The sequence below is a fragment of the Pseudopodoces humilis genome, chromosome 1 (assembly GCF_049639895.1).
Source record: "Pseudopodoces humilis isolate 2021_Gansu_Grassland_sample_001 chromosome 1, ASM4963989v1, whole genome shotgun sequence".
Classification (NCBI taxonomy): domain Eukaryota; kingdom Metazoa; phylum Chordata; class Aves; order Passeriformes; family Paridae; genus Pseudopodoces; species Pseudopodoces humilis.
In genome coordinates this window covers 108,243,023-108,257,527 of record NC_142200.1, presented here as the reverse complement: position 1 = coordinate 108,257,527, position 14,505 = coordinate 108,243,023, and the positions used below count along the sequence as shown (strand labels likewise).

At 42.4% G+C, this 14,505-nt stretch overlaps 1 protein-coding gene across 3 annotated transcripts in view; it reads left to right on the top strand.

Annotated features, from left to right (window-relative positions):
* Window positions 1-2,927: 2,927 nt before the first annotated feature.
* FYCO1 (FYVE and coiled-coil domain autophagy adaptor 1) overlaps window positions 2,928-14,505 on the top strand; it is a 46,621-nt gene continuing 35,043 nt past the window's right edge. The window contains exons 1-3 of one of the 3 annotated variants that reach the window (XM_005519018.3): window positions 2,928-2,995; window positions 12,081-12,257; window positions 13,747-13,853. In XM_005519018.3, the coding sequence (XP_005519075.3) occupies window positions 12,203-12,257; window positions 13,747-13,853 (162 nt within the window). In that variant the 5' untranslated portion in view covers window positions 2,928-2,995; window positions 12,081-12,202. Of the gene's footprint in view, window positions 2,996-11,817; window positions 12,258-13,746; window positions 13,854-14,505 lie in introns of those variants that run through there. The other 2 variants (XM_014248556.2, XM_005519017.3) reach the window with 2 other exon arrangements.

Below are 14,505 nucleotides of genomic sequence, written 5' to 3'. Positions count from 1 at the left end.
CCTTCCAAGCTCCTCAGCTACTTTGTCTAAAATGCCGTATTTGCTTCTAGATGTTTTCCAGAGCTTTGCTGGTTCTTTTTATGTTGCCTACTCCCAGCTTTATAACTACTGACAATTATTTGTCCACCTATTCAAAACAGAATGCAAACAAATGCAAAAAGTGCTTCCAAAGCTTTCTCCCCACAGTCACAGAAGGTTTCTGATGATGAACAGCAGGCTGTTGTTCAGTCTAGCTACAATGGTATGTTAATCCACTGAGGGTGACCAGGGAAACTGGGAGTTAGCTACCCTCATAAAACACCTCAAGTGCCAGCAGAAACAAAGCCCTTCCAGTCATTACATAACATCAATTAACTCTTGCAAAAAAATTTAAAGAAAACATGTAGCACATATAACAATAACATCAGACAGATGGAAGGGACACATTCTATGGACACATACTTGGAGACCATCATGAAAGACTCATCTTCTATGCACAGGAGACCACTAATCAGCAATTTTGTTGTTTTAGTTGATTGAGTTGGCTACCTCCAATACACAGTGAAAAGACTTTTCCCAGCAAAGGCTTTCCTTTTGGTGGGATGACTGACAGTGCCTTTTCTGGCTAGTAAAATTGAAAATAATTCCCATCTAGGCCATCATGTCTTATGAAGAAGTTAATCAATGCATTTTATCAAAGTAAACATAGGAAAGCAAAATGCATGGAGCAGACAATGTGTTTGGTTTCTTTTCTAGTGCAGCTTCCAAAAAGGAAAGATCTCTAACATCTTCTATCACTAAGAAATGAGGAAATATGGAAAATTTTAAGGAAGTGTTGATCAGCTGTGGACCTAGTTGGAAACAGCATGTTTTTTCTTTGAAGAAATTGATGTGTACATAAACAGGCAATAATTCAATAATTAACATCAATAATTAAATATTTCTGAGAGTAGCTTGTTACTACCTCATTAAAAAGAAGAACAATCCATTCTAATTGATTATTTTTTAGTGAAAAGTAGAATTCCACACAGACTTTTTAAAAATTCGTAAAATATAATCCAGTGCAGTGAAATTACATGGGATTTGATTTATCCTTATTTGTGTCTGATGACCCTGAGATTACTTTTGGAAGACACACGGTTGCCTAGAGATCAATGGAAAACAAACACTCATTTTCAGCAGATGCTCCTGGCACTGCTGCATGATTCAGCAAAGCGTGCCAAGAAAAGTAAGCCTGAAGGTGGCTTCCAAACACTGTAAGACATCCCACAGCATTTCACAAGTCATGTGCCTGCAACATGTGTAGCCCTATAACCTGCATTTCTGAGGGCACTTAAATGCTTTTGAGCTAGTAAAAAAACATACATTAGATGAAGATTAATCACCAAAACTTAAGGTCACTTAGTCATTCTTATGTGTGAAGGATGATACATGCCAGTGACCATGTACTACATATATTTCCTCAAGACTCTTGAAAATTTGATGCTTTGATCTTCATCTTAAGCTGATGTTTATGACACTAACAAAGTCACAAGCATTGTGGCGAGGACTGATGACAAACTGCTTGCCCACAAGTTTAATTTAAAATCGTTTATTTACCACAGCAATGTGGGAAAAAAAGCAAAGGAAGTTTTTCAAGTTTGCACCTCATGTGCAAAACAAGCATAGTCTTTTTCAGGCACTGGGAAAGAAATGTCCTTTTAGAGAATTATATGCATTATGGGAGGGATAAAAACTGAAAAGAGGAAACAGCCTGCTTGTAGAAGGAGCCTGGTGCCAGAAGTGTTAGGAACCCTGTGCCCCTCTAACACCCCACACCCCGTCTCAGGAAGCAACCTCTTGTTCCAGTTTCACTCCTGCTTTCTCCCAGTCTCTTACTTTATGTGGACATACTAATCTCTCCATATGTCTCACAGAGTCACAGAATTAATTAGGTTAAAAAAGACCTCTGAGACAGAGTCCAATCCATGACCAAACAAACACCACCATGTCAACCAGACCATGGCACTGAGTGCCACGTCCAGTCTTTCCTTTAACACCTCCAGGGATGGTGACTCCACCACCTCCTTGGACAGCCCACTCCAGTGTCTAATCACCCCTTCTGTGAAGAAACTGCTCCTAATGCCCAACCTAAACCTCCCCTGGCACACTTTGAGACTATGTCCTCTCATTTGTTCAGTTTAGGGATGAGGATGAGAATTTTCTTTCAAGTGGCAAGAGCAGAGAGGGGAAATCCGCTGCATATCAGATTTATCATGCCTGACTTTCACATTTGCCTCAGTTGTCTGTGCAAAGAGCTTGATGAACTGATGTGCAAATGAGGAGGAAAAGAGAAAAAAAATAAAAAAGAAAACTCCCATGTAGAATAAGCAAACAGTCAGTACTATACTAAAGATTAAAACACAAGACAAAAATGTATTAAGTTGTTTTGGTTTTTTTTTTTCCAGTGGTGGCCAGCAACAGGCCAAGGATAATACCCATAAGCCAAAACACAGGGAAGTTTCACCCCAGCGTGAGGAAGAACTTCACACTGAGGGAGGCAGAGCACTGAACAGGCTACCCAGGGAGGCCGTGGAGTCTCCCCCTCCGGAGACATTCCAAACCCACCTGGACGCGTTCCTGTGTCACCTGCTCCAGGTGACTGCCTTTCTACGAGGGATTGGGTCGGCGTCTCCAGAGTCCAGTCCAACCCTAACAACTCCGTGATTCTGTAAGAAGCGACCATGCGTGAGGGCACCAGAAACACCACCCTCCCCGAAAGGAAACCGGCCAAACGCTGTAGCTGTAGCCGAAAGCGGCGATTTTCCCCCCAAAGCCGCTTCAAACCCCTCAGGTTTCCCCGCGGCGCTCTGTCCCCGCCACCTCCGGTCACCCCGGCGCTGCGGCCAGACACCGCCCCGGGTGTGGGGCAGCCCTGCGCGGCCTCACGGGAGTTGTAGTCGGGCGGGGAGCGCCGGAGCCTCACCCCCAGCCGCCTCTGCGCGACATGGCGGCGGCGGTGGCGGCGGCGGCGCAGGTACTGAGCGAGCCCTCCCGCACAGCCCCGAGGGAGCGCGGCGGGGCCGGGGGCGGGGAGGCGGCGGCGGGCGGAGGGAGCTGTCGGGGTGAGGGGGAAGTAACTTCAGCGGCTTCCACTTGTTGCCTCGCCGAGCTCGGCTTCGAGGGGAGGAGCCCCGGCGAGGAGAGAGTTGACGGGCGCCTTAGGGGGTGTTCGGGTCCGGTCATCGGCGGGGTGAACGCGGGTATGGCAGGGGCACACCAGCCCGGGGTGGGCTGGGTGCTGGCTGTCATGTCCTGGGAGCCCCCTCGAACGGGGGGTCCCTGTCCCTCAGGGCCACCATCTAGACCTAGGTCCCCTAAAGTGTCATCATGTCCCCTGGTAAGCACTGACTTTCGGCCGACATCAGCACTGCCCTCCGTTTTCTGTCCTGCAGCTCCAGGGGGAGCGGAGTCACCCTGCTGGAAACCAAACAAAACCCGTGTCCGTGCCCTCACCCCGCTGACAGTAAAGTGCTGACAGGCAAATGTTTGCCGCGGCCCTAATCCCACTTTGCCCTTGTGTCGGCAAATCTCCGGCTGATGGATAGGGAGAGAGTTTTGCTGGCACATGAGGCTGGGGCTGTCTCCAGAGCCGATGCCGAGTTTGCAGCCGGCCCTCCTCCTCCGGCTTATGTTGATCCTGGTAATCCAGAGTAAGCAAGGAGAAGGAAAAAACCCAGGGTTTTAGTGAAATGGTTGTCTGCCGCCTTTGACACTGGATTCCAGTCGGGCAGAGGTGCTGTGGTGGTGAGTCGGGCTTTGGAGGGGCTGTGCCGTGTTCGGGAAGCTGGTGAATCCCTTACTGCTGCAGCTGCCCGAGCACACGGCCCTGTTTTCTGTCCGGGTCACTGCATACAGCCTGCTGCTGATTTTTGCAAGGTTGGTTTGGCACACAGAGTCGGTCAGCTGTAGACTTCGCTCTCCTGGTTCTGCATGTCACTTGAAACCAAGCTTCAAGTTTTAAATTTCAAGTTGGAGCAGAGGGAGAAGTACCAGGCCTTTGTCTGTTTAATGCTGAAGAGTGAAAGTGGATGATTTTATCCAGTTCTGACTTTGTATGCTCATGAAGGCAAACTGGGATGAAACTTTCAGGGTAAAACATGTCCTCTGTCTTGTCAGTAACATGGCATTGTGTTCTCTCATACTGCCATGCAGTAGTGTGTTTTATGTTTTCCACATTTTATGGTGTTCAAGGCAGTTTCTTGGAGTCTTCCAATGATTCTCGTGGGAGTGCTGGAGTTTAAAAAGTGTTCTACTCGTTCCAAATAGTGTTACCCAACATTCACATTTAGGAGACTGTGCTGCAGTTAAAAAGTTGTATCTTAAAATACTGTGGTGCAAAACAAGTGATAGTCAATTTTGCCCTGCTTGTTGTACTATATTTATATATATATATCTATAATATATATATGTTAGACAGCATTTGTTGTAAACATGGTTTCACTACTACTTCTCAAGAACCTGTTAGTTATGGAGCCTGATTTTCGTGCATAAAGGAGTCTCTTATGGACACCAATTGATAACAGTGAAAGAGTGTATTATGTTTGCAGTCTCTCCACTGCTAGAGGGTTACATAAAAGGAATAGGAATTTGTCCTAATATCCTGGAGGCTAGGTTCCTCAAAGACTTGTTTGGTGGGTGATCAAGACCTAAAGAAACAACTAGGGAGAGAAAACTACGCAAGATGTAGTTTGTAAAATTGCAGAAATTATGCAGTAGACCCAAAGAAAAGTAGTGCTGAATTTTTTTTTTAACCCAGATTATTTGTTGTTCTTAATTGATCACATTTAAAAATTAACAATTGCTTATTTGTCCGGTAAACACCAAATTCTTCTACTATTCTTTACATGTTTTTTAGATTATTAAATTTAAGGAAACTAGAAAAGCCCTAGGTGTTTTTATTGTTACACATTATCATTTTAATATCTTCATTTATTTATTTGCATTACTATGTGTTTATTCATTTAGTTTTGCCAATGCAAGGGCACTTTAACAGCTTGTATCTAGTCTAGTTCATATTTTGATGTAGTAGTTCCATTTTGTCCGTGGAGAGGTGGCTGTTTGTGTCCAAAAAATTCTGTAATAGTAATAATTTAAAATCCTTTGCCCAGATGTAGTCTGAAGGTGGTTTTACAGGTTGTAACACTGGTAGAAAGTACAGAACATTTTATGAAAAGTGCCTGCATTTCAGTGCAAGCACAGTTATGCTCTTCCTTTGGTTTAATACTTTTACCCATGTTGGGATTCTGTGTTGGTTGGCGGTATAGTGACCTCAGCAGATATTTACAAACAGTTAACTCCTGAAGGAGTCCTGCCGGGAGAAAGGATGAAGACAGGAAAGGTCTTGCTACTGCTACAAGCCATGATAGGTTTCGAAAGTGAACTGGTTGGATCAGGATATCCCAAATAACTGGGCTCATACCAAATCTGTGTCATCTGTGAGCGTGTCTCCTCCCAGTCACTCAGCATGACAGTCTCATACAGGCCTCTCCTCCAAATGCTTTTAAATCTTTAGGGTTTGTAACTCTGAAATTTCCCCTTCCCCCCAAAAAATGGTGACCTTGACTGGAAAACTCACAGGAAAAGAGGGAGAGAGGAAATACTCCATGCTTCTGGCTACAGAGGAAGGAAAACAAGAATTTTTTCTGTTGACTCTGGGCAGCATGACTCACTCAATGGCCTGTCAGTTTGGGTTGTCTCAGTGTGGTTTTTGCTTGCCTCGCCCTCTATTTAGTCTACATATGTGTGGTCAAAACCTGTAATTTTCAGTGCTGGATGTTGATATTTCACTGGGAACTGCATATAGGCCAGGAGTTATTCAGAGGAGCTGCTGGCTGGAGGGAGGACACATGAGGTGCTACAGGTGGGCAAGACTCAACACTCATCTGCCAGACTTCCCAAAACTATTAGCTGGAGGAAGCCTTTTCAAGTACTCCTGAAACCTCAGCTTGGAGGGACAGTGTGCAGCGGTAGATACAGAGGTAAAAAGTGCTGCTAGGGAAAAGTACCATTTAAAGCCAGAGTGTAATGGTTGTTGCTTTTAAATATCTCAAGTCTCAGACGTGGCTGAGATGCTTTAGTCAGGCCAAGCTTGCTGAGGAAGTTAACAAGGCTCAGAGACCAATTTTGGAGACGTGAAAAATATGAGATTTTTTGAAGTCTCCAAGCTGGTATGATGAGAAAGTTGAGTGTCATGAATTGCCAAATGCTTCTCTTCAGCTGGAAGTTGTCTGGTGTTTCTGTTTCTGTAGGTGTCTATGTGGTGCTCCTCAGAGTAGCACCTGAGTGTCTTGCGCCTGGCTTGAAGAATGTGTGAGACGTTTAAATAGTTGTATGAGTTGTAGAGAGAAAGAGCAGATTTTGTGGCAGGGAAGAACACAAGGAGAAATGTTTAGGAGAAGGAGAGCATTGAGGGGGGGAAAAACCTTTTCACTTTTGAATGAATTCTGTCTTTTCAGCTCACCATACAGGCATTGAGACAGCAGGGGTACCTTCTCCCAGGGGGAGTGACATAGGATGGGAGCAGCTGTGGAGAAGCAAGTCTCTGGGAGAGTTATGGTTGGGTTAATTGATAGGTGTTAGTAAACAAGGTATAGCATCCCTGACATGGGGTGAGGTCTGGCATGTCCTAAGAGAAAATGGCAGACAAGTTTGTTAAAAGTGATACTTGTGAAATTCCTGTTATCAGAAGAGAGCTCTTCTCTTTGTAAACTGACTGCTTCCTCAAACAGGGAAATTCTGTCATCATGAGATAGGGCTGAGAAAGGTTGTCTTTGTGAGATATGCACTAGCTCATCCCTGTAGTGTTGTTTGCAGAAAGTGGTCATTTGAGTTCATGTTGTTCAACAGTTATTGATGTGGAGGAATATCAGAAACAAAACACTATTCTCTATGTCAGGGATCTGTGTCCCTGGTCTGACGCAGCTGTCCTGTTTGGCAAAATACAGTGTATGGTTTAAAAAGGTTTCAAGCCAGGTGTTAGAGAGGAGATCCAATTTGGTAGGTGCAGCATTAAAAAAAAAATTGTTAGGGTGCCAACTTTGCCCATTTAAGGTTAAAAATTAACTCTGTCTCATGGAGTTCTTATCGTGCCACTGTGTACTCTTGTCTGTTGCCTGGTTTTGAGCATTTTCTAAAAAGAAAATTTGCAAATACAAGGAATAGGGGTGGAATATAGGTCAATTGTCCATAGAATAGGGAAGACTGTGCAAAAAAACTTTTAAAACTTTACTGATTCTTTTGTGTCAGTCTCTTTTGTCAGGTTAAGGGTACAAGCAGTATTTTATTAATGTCATTAGTTTGTGTTCTTATGCTGTAAAATGCAAATATTCTGAGAGCATACGAGCCTTCTCACAAAAAGGCTTTACTGTAAGGAGTCCTTAACTATAAATATACTCCTTCTCTGCCAAGCATTTGCGAAATGTGAATGTTTTTATGCACTTCATCTAGTTACTCTCTTTGCTACATTATGGTACTCTGAGAATTTGTTTTTCTGGACATGTGTTTTCTGCGAGATGCCTTTTATTGCTAGTTGTTTATATTTCCAAACCATGTTTTTGTCACTGAAATGTGAAGGTTTGTTGGTATAGAAAATGAGGGGGAATGATTAATTTAAAAAGAAAATTTCACTTACCGGAATGGAAATCGTAGCTGTCTTTCAGGCTGTGCCTGCCTTTTGCTTTTAATCCTCATATTTAATGTAGTCCAGTGTATGTTTTTATCAATCACGTACCTTTGTATGTAGTGTTAAAGCACAGAGTTGAGTTGCCTTGTAAAAAGAAGAATCATGCTGTCTTTTTTATACCTCAGACCCTTAATTCCAGAAAATAGTTCTTCAGCTTTATGGATGTGCAGCTGTATGTGCCTGCATGATACAAACTGAGAAAAGCTGCAGCACAGCTGCCGTGAGTTTCACTGGGGCTCTATGTTTGCTGCAACAACAAAGTACAAAGTATTTTTTTCAGACAATTACTGGAATGAAATTATTTAACTAAATCAGTGCTGTTACAGTTCTAAGAGTTAGGGACTTTCTTTTCCCTGTTCTTCCTTTGTCTTTGGTTCGCATTCAGTGTCTTTTGTCAGTGTGTCTTGTAGCCAACTGGATGACCAGGTAGGTTGTTTGGGGCTGTTTCCCCCACAGTGTGCCTTGCAGTTATCAGTCAGTATCTGCTTTTATAAAACATACCATGTTCACGCTATGCAAAGGAATAATGCAGTTAAAGTTGTGACTCACAAACATAGGATTTGTCTCAGTATACTCGCTTGCCTGTTTTGTTTCATATAGAATGTTAGAAAAGGCATAGGACTGTGGGCACCAGATAGTTAAAGATCTTGTGATACCCTCTGGGGCCATGTGATAAAGTTCTCTTGTTTGGAATGACTCGACCAGAGTAATCATATTAACAAGAAATACTTCTGTAAGCAGTAGAAAGTAGTGGATCTTGGTTTCCAATGAAAATTTTTTGCAAATCTGATTTACTGTTTATCTGAATTACAGCAGGAGCTCCGCTGAGAATGCACTTGGGTAGGGAGTGGATTCTCTGATACCAGGCTATAATGGAGGTCTTACTGCATTTTTTAACAATGCAGAGACACTCTGCTCATGGGCATGCTTCCTGTTTTCATTGCACATGGAGAAGTGTAATATTTTGAAGATGGCTACCTTCTGTCAAGGTTAGCTAAAATTGACCCAGTTAATAAAAAAAAAAATAAAATAAAAAGCTCTCTGCTGAAGATGCAGACATGATGTAGAAAATTAAGATAAATTTTATAGAAACAGATTAAATGTAGGTCATTGTAGCTACTTCACTAACCAGTTTAATTAAAGTCATTATACTTTGTTGCCTGTTTTATATGTGTCTCACTCCCCTTCAGGTAAATCTTTCCTTTTCCTGTATGTGGGCTATTTCCTTTCTGCTTCTTTCTTTAATCTCCAGGATATTCTCCTCTGTAAAGAAGATTGCCACCCCCACACTAGCACTTATGCCAGCAGGGAAGGCAGGAACCACCTTCAGAGATCAGCAGGCATGTCCCAGGAGTGCGAGGAGGGACTGGTGGCATGCCCTGTCTTGCCTTCTCTGTGCCAGGTCTTTAGCATAGCTGCACTGGTGTCACTGCAGCTCAGCAGTTCTGGGCAAGTTAATGCCATCAGCCTTAGTCCAGTGCTGTTGTATAAGAGGTAACAATGCATCATCTAAAAAGCTCTCGACCCACAGCAGGTGATTCGTGCCTGAGGAATGTATCATGCTGTTTTCACAAAGCAAATATTTACAGGTGAGCATAGTAGGATAGGAAATGCTGGAGAATCAGGGAATTCTGGAGGAGCTAAAGAATTCTGGGCAAAATATTCTGTGATCAGGAAGGACTAGATCAGGTGTTCACAGAACCTTTTCCTATTTTGAAACCATAGGAAACCAGTTAAGATACATAATCAGCTTTCTTTGCCACAGGAAGTGAGAGCCCTGCACCTTTCTGTGGGATGGACTGTTTTCTAAGTACACCTCTGGAAGGACCATGGAGGGAGAAGAACCTTTCTCCCCATTTTGTAGAGGAGAAGGCAAGTAGAAGTTTCAGCACATTTGCCCTATGCCATAGCCCAGGTCAAAAGATCCCCTCTGGGAAGAGAAGGGGATAAATGCATGTCTCGTCTGTGGGAGCTGATGCAAGGAGAGGGGAAGCTGTGAGACCTTGCTCCGGGTACTGAGAAAAGAGGTGACAGGGAATAAGCAGAAGAGTGGGCTGTGCAGCTTCATGCTTCCAGCTGATTTGTGGTTTCTTTTCAGGGTTCTCACATTCTACCTAGGAGATCCAAACTGGAATAAAGATGTGTATTTTGGGCTGCTTTGGCACAGCAAGATCAACCCATTGGGAGCACAGAGCCTTCTCTAGCACTGTGCCACTTAGCTGTTGTGCACCAGTAGTCATTTATTTGTGGCTTCTGGGCATACACAGTGATTTAAGCAGTGCTAATGGGGCTGGGGAGACTCTGAACTGCCTTAGTCCTCTTCCAGTGGATGTCTGCTTGTGCACCCTGCTGGGAGTTAGCACTTGACAAGGTCCTATGCTGTGCCTGGCTGCCATAGGATGCCCAGTGTCCCACTCCCTGCTGGTTATTGCAAAATAAAGGCTCAGTTCCCAACTTCCTACTCTCCTAGGCTCCTGGTAGATGCCTGCAGTTGGCCTGGTCACTTTTCCTGGTATGCCTCTTGCAAAGCCTTTGTGTCTCTGGAGCCTTGAATGGGAGCTTATTCTGGCTTTTGGGAAGCACAGACAGGATCCCCTTGTTGGTTCTTGCTCTTTTCCCTCTTTGTGTGAGGAGGAACAGTTGGTTTGGCCACACTTCCTGGCTTCCTTTGCCCACGTCGCACAATCTTCTCACTTAAGCTCCTTTCTGTAACAGTTGCCAAACTGAACAGATATGGCTGATGTTACTGCATGTACTTAGAAAAGGAAACATTGACTCACTGAGTTTTTACTCTTGCTTTTTTTCAGTAGTATTGAAACTCAGCAAGTCGGCCAGAAGTGTGGTACTTTGTATGGTCTCTGGGTAGCATCGAGATAGGAATTTTGGGTACGTCACACTGTTGATATAAGGTTGTGTTTGACACCACAGATCAGGTGGTCTATGCTGTTCTGGTCTTCCGGCCCTGAAGCAACCGGTTGTGGTGTGGATTTTGCAGGCCAAGGCCTTCCCCCAGACAGCACAGGATCCGTATGACACTTGTGTCATAACAGCTAACATGAAAACATAGAAATGGAAACTAGCATGTAACAAAGCACAGGTATGCACAGAACCACATGAGTAAGCCTAGTTTCAGCCTTCTCTTTATACTTAATATGCTTCTGTCTTCATGGCTTTGTTAATATTTGCTTTGTTTCAAACAGAAAAAGAGTACGGGATCACTTCCTAGCATTACCTTAATGTACAGAGTAGGAAGGATGATCTGTCTGATTAATCCAGACACCTACTCCAGCCATGCCAATTTACTTCTTTTGGGAGTGAAAGAATGGAAAGAGAAAGAAGATATAATATGACCTAATCACATTTGATTCAGAAGTTTGTAAGATTTTAATTACAACTTAATTTAATTGCAGTTCAGCTTGAATTATAACAAAAGCACTGATGTATATCAGCAGTTTTCTTAAAGATTCAGTACTTTGTCTTTCCTTGAAACTTTGGCTGTACCTCTGCAGACAGAATTCTGAACAACTTTTGAACAGGATGCTGAGTAAATTCCCTATGTAGTTTCTCTGTGGCTTTTTTCTTGGAATGATTGTTCCCAGATTAGCAGTGGAAAGATTGCATCCCCAGGCATGGTTGTTTCTGTAAAGCGTTTTGAGGCTTTTAATTAATTTTACCTTAAGAAAGATTTTTTGTGGGTGCCAAGTACAATTTATCCTAAGCAAAGGTGGTGCAAGGTATGTTGATCCAGCCAGGGATGCTGTAACAGAGCTTAAAATAAAGTGGTGTCGTCTTACATGTGTAGGGAACAGTGGGTTCTGAGAAGGGGTAGAGAGGTGTTCCTTGTGCTAAAATCACGCTCCAGTACTAAAGATTTTAACAGCTCTTGCACATTAAAAATATGCCTCAGTGTCAGAGAGTCAAGCATGCATAATTTTTGACTCCTTGGCCTGTGCCTACTCTGTGTCTTGAAAGTCTTTCTGAAATGGAAAAGTTGTCTTATCTTTTTACTCTGCAGCCTATAGGGAAGATCTGGCAGAGGGTTAGGGGAGGGAAAATCACGTGTCACTAGAACCTCCCTCAGGGTCACAAGATAGATTGAGTGAAATGCCAGCCAGAGCTGAGCTGTACTACCAACTGTGTTGTAACTCCAGCCAGAGAAAATTGCTCTCTGAGGTTTGCCTAGTAGTTTTGAAAGATATAACTGAAGAAATAACTGAAATGGAAAGTGACAACAAGAAGAAAATATTAAGGAGATTCCTGGGAAAGGGTTGGCCTTGGAATTCATTACTCAACAGTATCTAAAATGCCAAAGCACCTCTCTTATACTAATTTGAGCTGTTAAAGACTTTAATTTTATTTTTGACTTTTACAATTGCAGGTGTCACAGAGAAAAATAATCAGCATCAACCTAATGGTCATCAAGGATATGAATTCTGCTGTTTTTATCTAGATGGATGAAAAGGTTAACAACCCAGAAGGGGAGTTCCTTTTGTTTCCAAGATGGCAGCAACTAGTGGTGAAAGCCAGCTGCAGCGGATTATCAGAGACTTACAAGGTACAGTGAGTGCCATGCTGACAGATACATTCTGGAGGCTGGACTGCATCCTCCAGGGTTTAGATAACAGAGATTAGGAGTTGTGTTTTCAATTGTGTAACTCTTTTCTGCAGCATTGTAGCAACATAATTCAAGGTGTGCAGTGTGACTGGTTTTTTTTTGTTGGATAAGTGCTGTACCTTCTGCAGGACCTGAATTCTTAACCTCTGTAAATTTAAACGTACAAGAAAAGAAATAAGTTTCACAATTCAAAGAAAGGTATGTGTGTGAGGTGTGCATTGTGAGCCAGTGCTTCATTGGCATGCATGGAGCTGTGCTGCTACAGGACTTCATATGAAGTTAGGAGAAGGGCCCTAAAACTCAGCCTTCCTTAATGGGAAGCTGGTGTGGAGTTGATGCTAATGTGGGTAGGGGAAAAAACCAGGAGGTCAAACCTACCTGAGAAAGGAGACTCAGAGGAAGGGTGCTGAAGAATTATGCCTGCTGTTCTTGCTGCAGTGGAACCTGTCCTCCACTAGAAGTAGCCAACCTCATTTTCAACAGTTCTGTTGCAGGCAGAATTGGTATGAGATTCGTAACAGTTTTTCTGCTCTCTTTCTGTCTAATCAGCTGCCTATACCAAGATTCTGATATTTTTCCTTTTAATTTTTATTAAATAAAAGGTATATGCACCAAAGCTGAAAATCTAGATCTTCATGTAACATAAAAAAGGAGATCTATGTGACTACTAACAAGAAGGAATTTTAATTTTTAAAAGATTATTGAGTGGGACTGGGAGCTAAAGCTCACTCAGTCACATGAAATAAGACCAAGGGGAAAGCAAGCTCAAAATCAGTAATTTCTGATGCTGAGAAGTACATCCTTTTGGGGCTAGAGTGTCCAGGGGAACAATAGAGACTTGAGATTTCTTCACCCATTATGGGTGTACATTTCAGAGAAGAGGAATTGTTATATGCTTATTTTTTATGTAAATTATTTTTTCATTTGTGTCTGTAACCAGCACAAACTGAACCTTCCTGAATAAAGCATGGAGAAGATAAATGTGCTGACTGAACGACTGTTCTTGTGTTGCTGATCCCCTTTAGCAGATTACATGTTTTGTCCTTCTAATCAGAATTCTGTTTGTCCTGTGGCAATACCTTAATGTCCACATGAGACAGCAAAAAGTTATTTCTCTTCCCTCTGCTGAGGTAGCAATTAGCAATTGTCTGTTATCAGGTTTTGCTAAGTGTCAGAAATGCTAGGTATGTCTTTAAAAAGAAATAATCCATAGAACAGATTGACAGTTTGAACTCATGTTTTCTTATAGGTGGTCTCAAATTGCAAGCTTATCAGTCATTTTTCTCGTACTGTCCATAAGACATTTCAGCTAAAAGAAGAAGGGTCCACATGCAGAATGTCCATGAAGAAAGCATTTATTTAGTTGTTTATGGATTCAGTGCTATGTGTCCTTTGAATTAGTTAACTGTTTTGGTGTCTTGTTTTAAAGATGCAGTGACTGAATTAAGTAAAGAGTTTAAAGAAGGAGGTGAACCGATCACAGATGACAGTGTCAACTTGCAAAAATTCTCCTACAAGCTTGAGTACCTTTTACAGGTAAGAAGTAATTTGTGTCATTTGTAATCCACCAGTAAAGCTTGGCCTTATTTTCTCTTGCTGACTCTTCAGCATGTGGGGCTTAACTCAAATAAATCATAAATTGATTGAGTTGACTCTCTCTTTCTATTTTATTTTGGTGTGTGTAATAGGAGGACTGAAATAAGTGCTGTCTATTATACTTAATTCAAGTGAAAATAAATGTAATCAAAAGGCAGTGCTGGAAATTTGACTGAGGAATGTCAGGCATTTCTTTATTAATCTGAAAGATCTGAGCTTGATTTTAAAGATACATCTTACTAAATTATCCTGAAAAAACTGTGTTAATGATACTTTGACATTTTAATGCAAAATAAATACTGGATGTGAGTAATTTATAGAATTTTCAGCAATTTTGCTTTGGAAAGTTGTTTTTATTGTGTGGAAGGCTTAAGGCAAAAGGCTGATTTTTAATCTGGAGGGCTACTTTTTGTCCACCATTAAGGTTTAAGTGAAAGAGGACACTGCTGGGCAAACTGAAGTTCAGTTTGTATAGTGTGGTGTCCACATATACCATAATCATGTCACTGATTGCAACAAATGCTAATCTAGCCTTAATCTAGGCAAGGGTGTTTGAATGGGGTTGCAGAGCAGAAACTGAAAAATCCTTTGG